The sequence below is a fragment of the Pleurodeles waltl genome, chromosome 8, assembly GCF_031143425.1.
Source record: "Pleurodeles waltl isolate 20211129_DDA chromosome 8, aPleWal1.hap1.20221129, whole genome shotgun sequence".
In the NCBI taxonomy this organism is placed as follows: Eukaryota; Metazoa; Chordata; class Amphibia; order Caudata; family Salamandridae; genus Pleurodeles; species Pleurodeles waltl.
Window position 1 is genome coordinate 165,488,161 of NC_090447.1, and position 17,643 is coordinate 165,505,803.

A 17,643-nucleotide genomic window follows, 5' to 3' on the forward strand; every position below is an offset into this window, starting at 1 on the left:
TTATTGAATGGCAAATCATAAAACTAGTGAACATTGTATGTGTTCATAGTCATCCATCTCGCTCTCCCACCCAGTATTTGCCATTCCCTCCCTATGTCCCCTCAGCCCTTCATCACAATGAACCCCTGTGATGCCCAGGTCTTCCAAATTTTCATGTCCATAGATCAGTGCAGCCGGCACAGGATGCCAGTAGTTTACCAATGTCCTAAAGCCTCCAGAATGCAGTATGACGAATGTCAATGATATTATTGATTTGGTTCACTTAATTAATTTATCATGTAAAGTAACAACAGATTTAAGGTCCGAAGAACAGCCTGGCCTGGACAGTGGACTGACAGGCCTGTTGTAACGTAAATAGCAGGTGCTCTGTGAGACCTGCTGGAGGAAGCAAGAAAAACTGCAACTACTGCCTTCTACTCCCATTGTTGTCACTGGTACTGTGCATGAAAGGAAAAGGAAAGCAACACAGTTGCATCGCCCCCAAAACAAACATGGCCAATCACTATGTGGCTTCAACACAGGCTTAACTCCTGCCCCCAAACCCCCTGGAAGCGCAGCCCCATAGGGACTGGCCAGTCGGCCCACCATAAACAACCCAGACTTTGCTCTCATGCTTTTTATATTTAAACCTGCATGAGAACACTGCAAAGTTTGATTGGGACAGATTAACCCAACACTCCAAAGGAGACCAGGTCGCTATGTTGTGTTTCCTCTGGCTCCCTAGCAGAGTGCAGGTTTGAGTGACCTGAAGTACGCATGCCTGGTTGACCAGAGTGAGAAACCTGTGCCACTGGTCTTTGACTCTGCTGCCTTAGGTTGCAGTTGTCAATCAAAACTGGATGGGCCCCACACTGCCTAGCTGTACCGCCCCCGGCTGACAAACCAACGCAGCAGCCAGGGTAAAGGTGAAACCAATATGCTAAAAAAAAATACTTTATAGATAAACATTTGTGGTTGCACCAAGTGAGGAGCAACACACCCCAATAGAGGAGCTGCTTACTAGTGCAGGGTAGTCATTACGGCAAGGATAGCAAAACCTATGCATACATACATCTGTCTTTTGAAAAATACTATGAGGTATCTGGCAAGGGAGGAATATTCCTAAAAATAGACCCTAAGTGAAGAACCTCAAAGGTTCTTCATATAGGAAAGATCTAGTATTACTAGTAGGTATACCATTTTGATCAAGTATAGGTTTAGATCTTACTCGTTTCTCTCATCAGAAGTACACGGCTTATCAATGGGGAAACATGAACTGATCTTAAAGGTTCTTTAAATATATTTGCCTGGTTCTTCCCTTGATCATCCAATCAAATACTTCTACTAAAAAAGCGGGTGATTCATACTGAATGTTTATTATACCAAGGACATACTGGTTTTCTAAACATGATAGGAAATTTTAAATTACTTTTAAGTTATTAACAATGTATACGTTTGATCAAGTTAGTAGGTGTCCAAGGCAGATCCACGTGGACTTAGAGGATGTGTTTCCTTTACATGCCAGATGAAAAGTAACCAAACTGGATGTCCCAACAGTCATGTTAATTCATAGACTGATTACACAAAATAACAGGGCTTTACATAGAACACCTATACAAAATAGAATAATAGAGCACCAAGATGGTTTGTCTATCACTTATATATGAATCAGGAGTACTTTTGAATTATGTCATTAATTGGAAAATTAAAGAGAGTATTAATACACCGGATTTTATTTAAATCTAAACAGAGCCTTTAGTTTAGTTCAGGAAGAATGCAAATGTTTAGCAAATCTTCCTAAAGCAAGCACGCCTCTGCTAGGTCACAATGGAACTGCTTTAGAATTTGGCAAATGTAGTAAGGACAGGTAACTCCATCACAAATGTGATGGATATGCTGGACGCCCCTCGTCACATGGCCCCACTGGTCTAGCGCAGGTGAGTGGCGATGGTTGTGTGCTGAGGGTTGCCGGGGTCCAGCAAGGCAGCCTCAAAGGTTGTGGGCTGGCTGGCACTGAGACATTAAACACGTTCCGATGGCTGTCGGGGGCATAGAAGGGGCCACAGAGATTGCACGAAGCGTGCTGTCACGGACATCTGGCCCTGTGTGTGAGGGTTCCCGTGGTGTGAGAGGGGTGACCGAGTCTGATGGCTGCACCTAACACAGAATTCCCTTTCTGCATTTCGCATGTCCCCATGACATCAGTGGGGCGTCTGACTGTGACTCTGCCTCACAGAGGCACTTACACTGGGTTTATGCAGGAACATCTTAAGATTTTTTGGGGCCTTGGCCCGAAATATTTTGGGGGTCTTGTTGGGAACAGTTTTGAGTTTATGATCCAGTTTCAACTCATTCATGGCCTTTTTGGTCAGGTCACTGACTGTGCACAGGTACACGTGTGATTTTAATATTGTAACACAGCAGCAGCTCGCTAATATTACTGCAAATAATATCAGTGACATCCTCCCATTTCTCATATGTGAGGTTCTGTTTTGAGCTAAAAAAATCGGTTAAGATTTACTTAAAGTCATCAGGGCAAACCTCTGCAGAACAGAGCTGGCTCTAACAGGGCCACCTACGCCCCCCCACCCCTCCCCAAAGGCTGGGGCCCTGGGCCATAACTCACTTTGCACATGCCTTAAAATGCCTCTGTGTGTTTGAGGTCAGCAACGGTTCTGTAGTCAACTTTGGATCTAGAGTGCAGTTAGATCTAGAGTGCAGATTCTGCAGTGCACAACCGCAGCTGTTATTGTTGGTGTAACATTGGTGCTGTGTGGTTATAGACGCGCTTTGATGGCAAAATGTGCAGAGAGCTGGGGTGAGGGCATGTGTAAATGTATATGGGAGTGAAGCACGTGCTTTGTCTCAGTTTAATGGGGCAGTTCCTGAAGCTGAGTATAAATGGGTCACAATTACAATATTGATGCTAAAGACACACATTGGGGTTTGTCATTTTCTCCTTGCATCGAGTTTTAGCATGAATTGGGGGTGACTTTCTCCCAAGGTACCGATTTGTTTCTTGTAAAGGTCGGAGGTGTTGGCATGAGCCTGTTGCTGCCAGTGGGATGTGATTGTGTAGGTGCGGATGCGTAATGTGCCCTCTGGCAGGCTGGGGGAGTTCATGTACAAAGGTGCACGAGGGACAGCCGGGTTTGGCCTTCGGGTGATAGGATCAGCCCTGGGGTAGCAGTTGAAAATGTGCAGATCAGGAGCAGAGTTCTACTTTATTTTTTGATACACTGTACAACATATGTGTGCGTTAAGAGCTTACCACTGTATAAGGTACAGGGAAAACTAGATGTGTACTCGTGCTTAATTGGGGGTCGCCTTTACCTTCCTAGTTAATAGTGGCTGTTTTGTCACAATGATGTGGGACCAAGTTGGCCTCCTGGGAGCTGAGTTTGTGGGTTACACATTTGATGTTGTTCATTCATAGTATATTTGTGTTTCACGCATTTGTCCATTGCAGCTGTTATCAGTCTAGATTAGATGCAGTGCCTTGAGATGTTCCATAGAGTGGGGTTCGGCGCTTTATGAAAGTGCAAACTAGTGATTTGAAGTGCAGAGTGATTCTCATTTTCACTGTTTTTAGAGGTGCTTACAGAGTGTGCATCCGGAATGCAGAGGTCAACATCTAGGCACTTGTGCTTTGTGCACAGGTGATGAGCCAAGGTAATGGCATGATGGCAAGGGTTGATATCGAGGAGTGCTTGAAGGACAATCCCTGTTTCAAGTACAGGGTGGGGGATAGGCTGTTGTCCTTTGCATTGCTTGTGCCACAGAGAGAATGATAAGAAAAAGAGGTGAAAGGTTGCCCTCACCTAAAGGACCTTTCTCATCCTTAACAACAGAGACTGTGATCCCGCCCTTCCACCCTATCATCTACCAAGTGGCAGTGTTGCAGAAAGGCTTATTAGCAGACCTTCACAGTAAAATGACCTAATTAAATTTCCCTAGCAACCCTGTTTCCTGGCCCGATTTGTCTGACTAAAGGCCTGATTTAGAGTTTAGCGGAGGGAGTAACTAGCACATATGTGATGGATATCCTGTCGGCCACATAGCGATCCCATAATAACCTATGAAGATCGTAATACGGTGGATGGGATATCTGTCACATTTGTGAAGGAGTAACCCATTCACCAAACTCTAAATCAGGCCCTATGTCTCTTCCCTTCAGCTTCAGGAATGTCAACAATTCAGGTCCAATGTCTGGGAAAACAACCTCAACCCCTCTCTTATTCACGGGAAACAGGTCAGGGACTTCCAAAAAAGAACCCACAGGCCTCCATTACTTCTGTTTTCACAAATACACACATTGCACATACCACGATCATACACAAACATGCACAACACAGAGGGACAACAAGACACAAGGCAGAGAAACACCCGGAAGCACGACTCTGGAACAACAAAGTTGTGAACAACGCTAGCAGAACCACTCGTGAACAACAAATTTGTTTTTCTGCGCCTTAACCACGCATGTGCTGAACAACGCACATGCGTGGTTAAGACACAGAGAAAGGGGGAGTTGGCATTGGGAGAGGACGTGATCAGGTAAGTGGGGCTGGGGCAGGGTTGGGGTGTAGATTTTAGAGGTGGGACTAGTTTGGTTTTTAGGGGCAGGGTGGGGTAGTTTTAGTTTTTAGGGGTGGAGGTGGGGGTAGTTTTAGCTTTAGGGGCGGGGTCGTTTTGTTTTTAGGGGTAGGGAGTTGGGGTAGTTTTAGGGGCGGTGTGGGGGCAGTTTCAGGGGAGGGGGTGTAGGGTGGGAGTTTTAATTTTAGGGGCCGGTGGGGGTAGTCCTAGTTTTTAGGGGCAGGGTGGGGGGTCGGGGTAGTTTTCGTTTTTAGGGGCAGGGGTCGGGTTGTTTTAGTTTTTCGGGGTGGGGGTCGGGGTAATTTTTTGTTTTTAGGGGCATGGATAGGGGTCAGGTAGTTTTAGTTTTAGGGGTCGGGGGTCATAGTTGTTTTAGTATTAGTGGTTGTGGTGGCTGGGGTAATTTTAGTTTTAGGGTCAGGGGATGGGGTTGTTTTAGTATTGGGGTGGGGGGGTCAGGGTAGTTTTAGATGCAGGGATGGGGGTTGTTTTAGTTTTTAGTGGCAGGGTGAGGGGGCCAGGGTAGCTTTAGTTTTTGGGGCGGGGTGAGGGGTCAGGCAGTTCTAGTTTTAGGGGCGGGGTGAGGGGTCGGGTTAGTTTTAGTTTTAGGGGCAGGGTGAGGGGTCGGGTTAGTTTTAGTTTTAGGGGCCGGGTGAGGGGTCGGGTTAGTTTTAGTTTTAGGGGCCGGGTGAGGGGTCGGGTTAGTTTTAGTTTTAGGGGCAGGGTGAGGGGTCGGGTTAGTTTTAGTTTTAGGGGCAGGGTGAGGGGTCGGGTTAGTTTTAGTTTTAGGGGCAGGGTGAGGGGTCGGGTTAGTTCTAGTTTTAGGGGCAGGGTGAGGGGTCGGGTTAGTTCTAGTTTTAGGGGCAGGGTGAGGGGTCGGGTTAGTTTAGTTTTGGGGACAGGTTGAGGGGTTGGGTTAGTTCTAGTTCTAGGGGCGGGTGAGGGGTCGGGGCAGTTTTAGTTTTTAGGGGTGGATTCGTTTTAGTTTTAGGGGCGGAGTGGGGGGTCAGGGTAGTTTTTTTTTTTTTGGGGTGGGGTAGGGTAGTTTTTGTTTTTAGGGGCAGGGTGGGGGGTTGCAGTTGTTTTAGTATTAGTGGGGGTGGCAGGTCGGGGTAGTTTTAGAGGTGGGGATCTGGGTTGTTTTAGTATTAGGGGTGTGGGGGTCGGGGTAGTTTCAGGGGGCAGGGATGGGGGTTGCTTTAGTTTTTAGGGACGGGGTGAAAGGTCGGGGTTGCTTTAGTTTTTCGGGGTCGGGGTAATTTTTAGTTTTTAGGGGCATTGGTATGGGTCGGGGTAGTTTTAGTTGTGGGGGGTCATAGTTTTAGTATTAGTGGGGGTGGCGGCTGGGGTAATTTTAGTTTTAGGGTCGGGGGATCAGGGTTGTTTTAGTATTGGGGTGGGGGTCAGGGTAGTTTTAGATGCGGGGATTGGGGTTGTTTTCGTTTTTAGTGGTGGGGTGAGGGGGCCAGGGTAGCTTTAGGTTTTGGGGCGGGGTGAGGGGTCGGGTAGTTCTAGTTTTAGGGGCAGGGTGAGGGGTCGTTTTAGTTTTAGGGGCGGGGTGAGGGGTTGGGTTAGTTTTAGTTTTAGGGGCGGGGTGAAGGGTCGGGTTAGTTTTAGTTTTAGGGGCGGGGTGAGGGCTGGGGTTAGTTTTAGTTTTAGAGGCGGGGTGAGGGGTCGGGTTTGTTTTAGTTTTAGAGGCGGGGTGAGGGGTCGGGGCAGTTTTAGGGGCGGGGTGAGGGGTCGGGGCAGTTTTAGTTTTAGGGGCAGGGTGAGGAGTCGGGGCAGTTTTAGTTTTTAGGGGTGGATTTGTTTTAGTTTTTAGGGGCGGAGTGGTGGTCAGGGTAGGTTTTTTTAGTTTTTTTTAGGGGTGGGTTGGGGGTCGGGTAGTTTTTGTTTTTAGGGGCAGGGTGGGGGGGTCGCAGTTGTTTTAATATTAGTTGGGGTGGCGGATCAGGGTTGTTTTAGTTTTTGGAGTGGGGCTTGAGGTTGTTTTAATATTAGGGTTGTGGGGGTCGGGGTAGTTTCAGGGGCTTGGGGTTGTTTTCGTTATTAGGGTCAGGGGTGGGAGGGAAAGGGTTGCTTTAGTTTTTAGGGATGGGGTGAGAGGTTGGGGTTGCTTTAGTTTTTTGGGGCGGGGTGAGGGGTCAGGTAGTTTTCATTTGTAGGGGCGGTGGGGGATCGGGTAGTTTTAGTTTTTAGGGGTGCGGTGGGGGATCGGGGTAGTTCTTTTATTTTTTTAGGGGTGGTGGTGTCGGGGTAGTTTTAGTTTTTAGGGGCAGGTGTCAGGTTGTTTTAGTTTTTAGGGGCGGGGTCTGGGTACTTTTTAGTTTTATGGGGTTGGGGTAGTTTTAGGGGCAGGGTGAGGGTCAGGTAGTTTTCATTTTTAGGGGCGGTGTGGGGGTCGGGTAGTTTTCGTTTTTAGGGGCAGTATGGGGGATCGGGGAAGTTTTTTTTGGTTTTGTTTTTGAAGGGTGGTGGTGTCTGGGTAGTTTTAGTTTTTAGAGGCAGGGGTCGGGTTGTTTTAGTTTTTAGGGGCAGGGTCTGGGTACTTTTTAGTTTTATGTGGCATGGGTAGGGGGTTGGGGTAGTTTTCGTTTTAGGGGTGGGGGTTGTAGTTTTAGTATTAGTGGGGATGGTGGGTCAAGGTATTTTTAGTTTTAGGGGTGGGGGATTGGGGTTGTTTTAGTATTGGGGGTGCGGTCAGGGTATTTTTAGTGGTGGGGAAGGGGGTTGTTTTCGTTTTTATGGGCAGGTGTTGGGGCAGGTGTTTAGTTTTTAGGGGTGAGGGGTTGGGGTAGTTTTAGTTTTAGGGGTGGGGTAGTTTTAGTCTTTTGGGGCGGAGTGAGGGGTCGAGGTAGTTTTTTTTTTAGGGGTGGGGTAGGGGGGTTGGGTAGTTTTTGTTTTTAGGGGTGGGGTGAGGGGCAGGGCTGTTTTTGTTTTTAGGGGTGGGAGTGGGGGGGTCAGTGTTCTATTAGTTTTTAGGGGTGTGGTCGGGGTAGTTGTAGTTTTTAGGTGCAGGGTGGGGGGTCGGGGTTGTTTTAGTATTAGTGGGGGTTGTTTTAGTATTAGGGGGACGCAGGTCGGGTAGTTTTAGTGGCAGGTGGGGTATGGGGGTTGTTTTAGTTTTATGGGGTGGTTTTAGTTTTTAGGGGTTGGGGTCACAGTAGTTTTGTTTTTAGAGGTGGCGGTTGGGGTTGTTTTAGTTTTTAGGGGTACAGATGGGGGGTCGGGATAATTTTAGTTTTAGGGGTGGGGTAGTTTTAGTTTTTAGGGTTGAGGGTGGGGGGATCGGGGTAGTTTTTTGTTTTTGGGGGGTCGGGGTTTTAGGTTTTTGGGGCGATGGTGAGGTTAGGGGTAGTTTTCGTTTTTAGGGGTGGGAGGTCGGGGTAGTTTTAGTTTTGGGGCGTGGGATCGGGTAGTTTTAGTTTTAGGGTTGGCGTATTTCTGGGCGTGAGTACAGGTGGGGGGGGTCGCATGCTGGACCCACACATGCAGTCCCACACATGCCTATACTAGGCATGCTTTTACAATGAAAATTCGTTGTTAAGGCATGCGTCGTTTCAGCATTCGTTGTTCCATCATATATTACACAAGACATACTATGAGCCTGGGCAGAGATGACTAGGGCACTGCTCACATATGCTGTTGTAAAAATTAATGCACACATGTCTCAAGAGCAGGACGCTACCTAGCAACTGCACGGGTGGAGAAGCGGGGAAGGTTTTGTCTGTTCAATATTCACAAGGTAACTAAGACAATAGACTAAAATTGAGCAAGGACAACTTTATTAAGTACTGACATATAACATATGTCAGACCTAACGTGGAAGCTCAGTGGGGGGACTATAATGTAAACTGATTTTCCTGTGCAAAGTGTCGGGTTGACTCAGTTATCACACTTTTATGTAAAGGCATATATGTGATTTTCACCTGAATCTTTTGTCTGTTAATATAATGTTTAATAAACAAAATATTTTTAAAAAATGCACAACATAAACTTGGGATGGTAGAGCTAAGTATCTTGTTCGTCTGCAGTTACTATGATGTGCTGTACAAACTACCTATAATGGGATTAGGTAACAAAACCAGATGTAAATTTGACTGCACATTTGTGAGATGCGCTCAGTCATTTCCAAACAACTAATTTAAGTGAGTGAGTGAAACGACCTTTCATGCAGAATAGTGAGGGTACATCATTAGTGAGATTTTTCCTAAAGAAAGTTTGGCACCAAACTTTAAGCAGGTTACAGACCTTACCTCACGCTTGAAATACTCCAGGCTATGTTTAAAAGGGCATATAGCAGGTGTGTGATCTTAGTTGTTTAAAGATCTGTACACTTGGACTCACATATTTAAGCTGTATGTCCCAGGCGTGGAGCGATGTATATAATGCAATATCTTTATACAGCTTATATACCTATATTGATGGCAATCTCAGAAAGCCTTCCTCCACTATACTCCTAAAACCTTATATGAAAAATGTACCTCTCTTTAGTTGCAGTTGGTTTCTGTGATTTTGTTTGTTCACTGACCGTCTATTCACCTACTATCCTCTTGCTGCCTTCTAGGTGAGTGCAGCCTCCTCTCAGCCTCCTGCCTTCTTTCAGTAATCTCTCTTATTGTAATTCAGTAGATGTCTACCACCTCATATCTTATATCACAACCTCTCATTCTTTAAAACCCTATCATTTCAACCTGACAATACCTAACGTATGCTATCCTATTTTTTTTAAATCTCTCTCTCTACCTATTTTTCTAAAACCACATATGCCCCACTAATGATCACACTTAACTGGAATGATTTTTTTCTTTAAAGTACATGATTTATCCCAGTAGCCAACAATACCAATGTATTCACTACCAATCTTGGGTACAGGAGTAGCATGCTACTCAACATAAAGGGCTTCAACTCCTTGTCAGGGATAGTAAGAGCTATAGAAATGCAATAACAATTATATCCTGTGGCGCTTGAAATAAGACACACTAGATATCCATCCGCCAAACTCCAAATTAGACCTATTTTTTGATAGGCCCATTGAATGTTGTCTAAGGATATTTTTTAAATATAGACATGAATAACCTTTATGTAGTCACGTTTGGCCTCATGAGGCTAAGTGAATTGAAACATCATGTGCCTGCTCTGGCCCCCATTGTGTAGGCAGCATTAACTCCAAAAATGAAGTCTCCAAAGACATTTTACTGGCTGGATAACTTGCTATGCTTCTTCTTGGTCGTTTGTCCTACGGATCCTTTCCTGGCTGAGCCGATGGTTCATGGACTCTGCTGTTTTCCAGTTGCGGAGAACCAGAAATATTTGAGGGCTTAAAAAGGGGACTATTAATTTCCCTTTGAAATAAGGTGGGCCCTGACTATAGCTCCTAAAAGCAGAAACCTTAAGAACACATTCCACAGCTGAAACGAGCAACTATCAAAGCGGAAAATGTTTTATGTATTAATACATTTTGAAAGACAACCTAAATCAATTTGTTTTGAGTGTACAGCTGGAGCTAAAGACAGGCTTGGGTCATCATTGTTAACACATGCCTGAAATTTTATATATAAAGGCACGTTTAGATTTGTTTTCATTTGGTTGTTTTTTGACAAAAGCGTAACAGATTTGTGTTTATTTAGAATTGTTTTGACCAGCATTTAAAATAAATGAAGATTAGTGTGCTGTTATTAAACTATTTAACCTAGTAGTGTGTGCTTCTTTGCATTGGGTTCTAGTGTTATAAAAGTGATTTGTAAATGATTAATATGAAAAAATCGGTTCTGAAATCTGTCAGTTCTAGTGTTTCACTATTCCTTTATTTGGTATCTGACGTGGTATCAAAGCCAATGTGGGTGATACATTGTGCGATAGACCTGACATTGCTTATGCAGAATTGGGTGGGTGGGGGTGAGGCGGTGATCAAACCCGTTCAACACCGGAGGATAATTCGCTGGATTCGTCTACGTTCAGTTGAGAGGTCATGAAAAGAATGTGCAGAGCTAGTTATCCCGAATTTAAATAGGGGGGCTGTAACGATAATAACTTTCCAAATGTATGTTTTGTGTCAGACGATGTTCGAAAAGAAAGCACCTTCCAGACGGTGGATGCCCCAGATTTGAAACCGAGCTGTCTGCCTGGGGATCTTCATTACACCTTATTAATGTCAATCACTTAACTTTAACTATCTGTGCAGATAATTGCAAGCAATCGCCTTACATCAGTTTGAACAAGACTGTTTTATTTATCACAACCCGTACAATGATTACTTTTTTTCGTGCAATTTTCCAATTCCTCTAGAAAACAGATAAATACAGCAACTACCCAGTGTACCACACGGTGTATGAGACCTTCGAGCTGGTAGAAAGATTCTACGACCCCACGTTTAAGAAGCACTTGGCAGTTGCGCAGCTACGTGGAGGACTCGTGTATGAACTTGCCAACTCCAGGATCATCCCATTTAATGCACAGGATTATGGGGAGGCCTTGAAAAGTTATGCCGACAGCATCTATAAAATTGCTCAGAAGTATCAAAAGCAGCTTCTGCAGTATGGTGTATCATTTGGTAAGTAGTAAGGATTTAATGATCTAACAAAAACTTGTCTGAAACTTTTTCAGACAACTTTCACTATATCTAATGTTTAATCACTCTTTCTCACCGAGGTGGCTATAGGGATGATGCCAGTGAACGGGTTTGCATCTGCCTTGTGCGCTGTTATGTTAACTGTTGCATAATCTGTGTATTATTTTGCAAATAGCGGCAGAAAAATTATGCATGCAGGGTCTCTCTTAAACTCTATATAATTTTAATACTTCAAAATATTTAACTTTTTCTAGAGTCGCTTTTTTCTGCTGTTGGAAACTTCACGAGGACTTCCATTGAGTTCCATAAACGACTTGAGCAACTAGACATGAATAAGTAAGTCCAATCAATTTTCATTCATAAGTATCTCTATGGCCTTCAATAAAGTAGCTGTATCAAAAGTTAAAATATAAATTAACAAAAAAGCTAGCCAAAATCAATGAAGACCTTCCCAGGTAAGTCATCCTGGCGTGTTTATCGGGAGTTGTAATTGCAATCAGAGGGGAATTTTGATAAGCACACATAGATACCTACTAATGCGTTCATGATACCACTGGAGTGCACCCACATATCATCTCCCCCCACTACTCATTCCAAAGTCAACCTGAAAAGGTACAGTACACCCCTAATAGAAAGATAGGTTTACACCTGAGCATCTCCACTCCCAATTCTACACATTAGGCAACAGTGTAACTCTTCCACCAGTGTAACTCTTCGGACCTATGGCTCCTTAATGCTGGGGACCCGTGTATAATCCCAGATATAAACACTGGATGACGGTGGACTGCACTTGCTGGTAATCTGTTCCTGGGGACAGAATGGGGGTAGTTATTGAAATAGTTGCATGCTATATTCATGTATATGTCTTTGACACCACCGTGTGCCCTACAAATTGGTACTCTATGTTGTACTGTTATGCAATTAATGATTTACTATGTAATTTGACATATCTGCTACTACCAAAATGCAATAATGTTTGTGAAAAAAAAATCAGGCGTTGTAATTGCTCCGAGCCCTACTAAATTTCTCAAGTCAAAAATTAGATCCGAGTGATATTATGTTTGAAGGACCCTTCAGATTTCTCTCATGCATAAGTAATCTTCCATAGGGCTCAGCGGAGCCCCCTGTGTAAATCCATGGTGTATCCGCAGATCAAGAGACAAATTGGAAAAAACACCCACTGCATCCAGCCCCATGCTGCCCAAGGCCAAAGTCCATGCGCCGTTTGGGGGCATGCAGGAGTGTTGGGCACAGGGCCTGGCCAAAGGCCATGCATGGCACTGGTTATATTAACGTGAGTATTAAAAAAAACATAGAAATTCACTGAAAAAAAAACAAAGATTACAGAGATGTTCTAGTTCAGTTAACGTTTTACCCATACAAAACCACAGAAATTCAGCAGTTATAGTTATACTTATAGTTATACTTATCTGAAGAAACTATAACTTGTGCTGGAAAGTAACTTTAGGAAGCAAGTAATAGTTCCTTAACATGAGCATAACTACTGAATTTCTATGGATTTGTACAAGTAAATGTCAACTATAATGTTCCATATATATATGTTCGATGACATGTGTAGCTGCTGATACACATGCTTTGCAGGTCCGCCATCTAGTGTTGGGCTCGGAGTGTTATAAGTTGTTTTTCTTCGAAGAAGCTTTTTCAAGAGACGAGATCCAGTGACTCCTCCTCTCGGTGATAGTGCGCATGGGCATTGAGTCCTTTGTTAGATTGTTTTCTTTCTGCTGTCGAGTTCGGACATGTTTCCTCTCGCTCCATTAGATCTCAGTTCGGTACTATCTAAACGTCTCTCTTCCTTCTTTAAATGTCAGTATCATTTTGGATCGTGTTTTTCTCACTTACATTCAATCCGATTGCAATCGTCGGGGTCGATTAAACGCCCTTTTGGGCGACCGCACCCTTCTCAGGCCTACTTCAACTCGTGGCTGCCAAACGATGTCAGGCTGATGGAATGGACTCCATTTCACTTTTGCCCTCTGTGTCACTCCAAGTTCCCATACACCCACCAACACTCGGTGTGCAACTTCTGTCTCTCTCCGGATCACAGAGAAGAAAGATGTGAAGCATGTCGATCCTTCCGTTCGAAGAAAACTCTAAGGGATCGAAGAGCGCCTCGATTGGAGATGGCATCCAAATCGCCAGAACAAACGTCTGACATTTTCAGAGAAGAACAAGCTCAATCTGCAGTTTCCGTCGCAGTCTCTGATTCCGACCCAGATTCGGATGGGGACAGCCAATCAATTCCAGTGACGCAGTATGTGAGTACATCAGCACCTTCTCATCACCTAAAGGCAACCAAAAAGACATCAGCACTGGTCTTGGGTCCACCACTGCTTGCCGGCCATGTTTGGACCCTCAGGCCGAAAAATACCAAAGTGCATTCAGCGCAGACCGAACAGCATTCCACTCCTGTTTCAGGATCGAGTCAAAAAGCAGAAACTTCCACCTCAAAGCCAAAAAAACTGCCATCAACTTCGGAGCTGATTAAAACATTCAGTCTCCAAACGTTCGGAGCTGAAACCTGTGGGTGGAAAATATGCTACGACTACCGAGGAGTCTTCAGAGATAAGGCCCATACTAGAAGTAATGGACGCTAAGCAGCGCAAAATCCAGAGGATTGATTATTGCTTCTCCTCCTCCTACAACCAAGAGTAAGTTAACTTTCCAAGAGACTTTAGAAGTTGGGCTTTCACCTGCTAAGATAGTCAAGCATAAGGAGAAACCAAAGGCTATACACCAGCCTTCACCACCACATTCTCCTTTACTTCCTGCTTCTCCACCACTAGATACTCCATCACCACCTTCCCCTACACAATTGTCTCCACAGTCTCCTATCTCTACACATGGGGATGATTTAGGTGACACTCATTACAACGTTGACCCATGGGATTTATATGATCCTGACCCTATACCATCCAATGATCCTAATTCATACCCGGCTAGTCCATCCCCACCTGAAGATACTGCTGCCTACAACCAGTCATAGCTAGGGCAGCTGCATATCACAACAAGCAGTTGCATACAGATCCTATAGAGGATGAATTTTTTATTCAACACATTATCATCTACTCACAAGGAGTATCAATGCCTACCCATGCTCCCAGGCATGCTTAAACATGCAGATGACATTTTCAAGGAGTTAGTGAAGTCTAGAGTTATTACACCAATGGTAGACAAAAAGTACAGATCTGCACCTTCAGATCCAATTTTTATTACCCAGCAATTGCCACCTGACTATATAGTTGTTAGTGGAGCTAGGAAAAGAGCAAATAGCCAATCCACAAGGGTTGCTCCTTCCCCAGACAAGGAAAGTCGCAAGTTTGATGCAGTGGGGAAGAGAGTAGCATCTCAAGCTGCTAATCACTGGAGAATTGCAAATTCTCAAGCTCTATTAGCAATATAAGGTAGAGCTCATTGGGACAAGATGGAGGAGTTCTTATAGTACCTTCCACCAGAACACCAAAAAAGGGCACAGCAGATAGTTACAGAGGGCCAGACTATCTCTAACAACCAAATTAGGTCTACCTTAGATGCAGCAGACACAGCAGCAAAGGGTAATAACACCAGTGTGGTTATTAGAAGGCACGCATGATTACGAACTTCAGGGTTCAAACCTGAAATACAACAGGCAGTACTCAATGTGCCTTCTGGTAAGTAACACTTATTTGGCCCAGAAGCAGATACCACTATAGAGAATCTAAAGAAAGACTCTCATACAGCTAAAGCTATGGGTGCCCTTTACACTACTCCTGCTCGGGGAACTTTTCGTAGTCCCCAGTTTAGAGGTGGTTTTAAACCATCAACATCGGAGATGTCCACATACCAACAAAAGCAAGGACAACAATTTTACACGAGAGGCTCTTTCAGAGGATCTTACAAGGGAAACAACTTTAGAGGTAGAGGTAAATCCACCACCACAAGTGGTTCCTCCACCTCAACTAAACAGTGACTTTCTGCACATCCCCACACTGTATACATCTCTTGTGGGAGGAAGATTGGAACATTTCTACCAACAATGGCGCAACATTACAACAGATCAATGGGTGCTCTCAATTATCCAGAATGGTTATTGCCTAGAACTCATCTCTAATCCAGCAAATAACTCCCCCTCACTTGCACAGGCTTTCTCTGGAACACAATGGAGATGGTACCTATATCTCAACAGGTGGCAGGGGTATATTCTCTATACTTCCTTATAACAAAAAAATGGTACTCTCAAACAAATCTTGAATCTCTTCAGGACGTCATTCCCCTGCTACAAAAACAAGACTACATGACAGTGTTAGATCTAAAAGATGCTTACTTTCACATTCCCATACATCCAGCACATCGTAAATTTCTAAGATTTGTGATAGCAGGCAAGCACTGCCATTTCAAAGTACTACCCTTTGGAGTAACAACAGCACCAAGAGTATTCATCAAATGCCTCGCAGTGGTTGCAGCATACCTCAGAAGGCAACATATGCATGTCTTTCCCTATCTGGACAACTGGCTCATAAAAGCCAACACCATTCAAACCTGTCAACAGCACACACAGTACACAGTGGATACCCTACACAGTCTGGAGTTCACAATCAATTACCAGAAATCTCAACTGCAACCAGCGGAAATACAAATGTATCTGGGAGCAATTCTGAACACTCAATCAGCATTAGTGTATCCAAACCCACAGAGAATTCAGGCTTTCCACAATCTCATATCTCAACTACAATACAATCACACTTGCACAGTAAGGTTTATCATGAAACCTTTGGGAATGATGACATCATGCATAGCAGTAGTACCCAATGCACATCTAAACATGAGACCCTTACGACAGTGTCTCTCGCAACAATGGTCTCAGGCACAGGGTCAACTTCACAATCTAGTGTTGTTGGACTGCCAAACCTACAACTCTCTGCAATGGTGGAATCACACCAACTTATCAAAAGGGTGGCCATTTCAGGACCCTGTGACACAGACCATAATGACAACTGACGCGTCAATGATAGGTTGGGGAGCCCATGTCAACGACCTTACCGTACAAGCAGAATGGGACTCAGTTAAACAAACTTATCACATAAATCATTTAAAATTGCTAGCAGTGTTCCTAGCACTCAAAGCTTTCCATCCACAGATCACACACAAAACAGTGTTGATACGGGCAGACAACATGACAACAATGTATTATCTGCAAAAACAGGGGGGAGGGGAGGACTTCTCTCAATTGTCTCTTCTAGCACAGACAATTTGGAAATGGGAAATTCACAGTCACTTTCAGCTACTAGCAGAGTATATCCCAGGGATACACAACCAACTAGCAGATCTCTTAAGCAGGACGCAGCAACAAATACATGAATGGGAGATTCACTCACAGGTAATTGAACAGTACTTCCGCATGTGGGGAACCCCAGACATAGACGTTTTTGCAACATGTGAAAACGCAAAATGCACAAACTTCGCATTCAGGTACTCACACCCTCCATCCAAGGGCAATGCTCTACGGATCAATTGGTCAGGGATATTTGCTTACGCTTTTCCCCCTCTTCCAATAATTGCATTTCTGGTCAACAAGATCCGTCACATCTCCCTCACTATCATACTCATAGCTCCCACATGGGCATGTCAACACTGGAACACAACAGTGTTGGATCTCTCTGTAGTACCATATCACAAGCTCCCAAACAGACCAGACCTATTTATTCAAAACAAAGGTCAAATCAGGCATCCCAATCCCAGTATGCTCAACCTGGCGATTTGGCTCCTGAGGTCATAGAGTTTGGATATCTATAGCTTCAAACAGAATGTATGAAAATTCTAAAAGAAGCACACAAACCTACAAACAGACAATGTTATGCAGCTAAATGGAAAGTATATTACTGTCAACCCAAAAACATTGATCCACTTAAAGCGTCCTTACAGGATATCGTCTGTTATTTGCTTCATTTAGAAAAAGCAAATCTTGCATACTCACCTATTAGAATTCATTAATGGCTGCTTACCTACAAAACAGATAGCATACTTTAGGATTCCTGTCATAGAAGCTTTTATGGAAGGCCTTAAAAGAATTATTCTTCCTAGAGCTCCACCGGCTCCTGCATGGAATCTTAACATCGTGCTCACAAGGCTTATGGGTCCACCATTTGAACCCATGCATTCTTGCACTCTTCAATTTCTCTCATAGAAGGTTGCTTTCCTAGTATAAATTGCTTCCTCAAGGAGACTTAGTGAAATTCAGTCATTCACTTTAGAAGAACTTTTCTTCCAAATTCACAAACCTAATACTTAGGAATAACCCAAAATTCCTACCTAAAGTAGTTTCACCATTTCACATCAATCAGTCAGTGGAATTACAAGTCTTCTTTCCACAGCAAGATTCAGTTGATGAGAGAACTCTTCACATTCTTGATTTCAAAAGACCTCTCATGTATTATGTAGATTGAACAAAAGATTTCAGGAAATCTAAACAACATTTTGTGGCTTTTCAACAACCTCATAAG

The 17,643-nt window shown here is 44.0% G+C and overlaps 1 protein-coding gene across 1 annotated transcript in view; it reads left to right on the top strand.

Moving 5' to 3' along the window:
- Positions 1–17,643, top strand: part of LOC138249851 (N-acetylated-alpha-linked acidic dipeptidase 2-like) — a 700,770-nt gene that overhangs the window by 619,401 nt on the left and 63,726 nt on the right. Inside the window, exons 17-18 of the mRNA XM_069204013.1 lie at positions 10,861–11,125; positions 11,398–11,479. Of these exons, the coding sequence (XP_069060114.1) occupies positions 10,861–11,125; positions 11,398–11,479 (347 nt within the window). The remainder of the gene's footprint in view (positions 1–10,860; positions 11,126–11,397; positions 11,480–17,643) is intronic.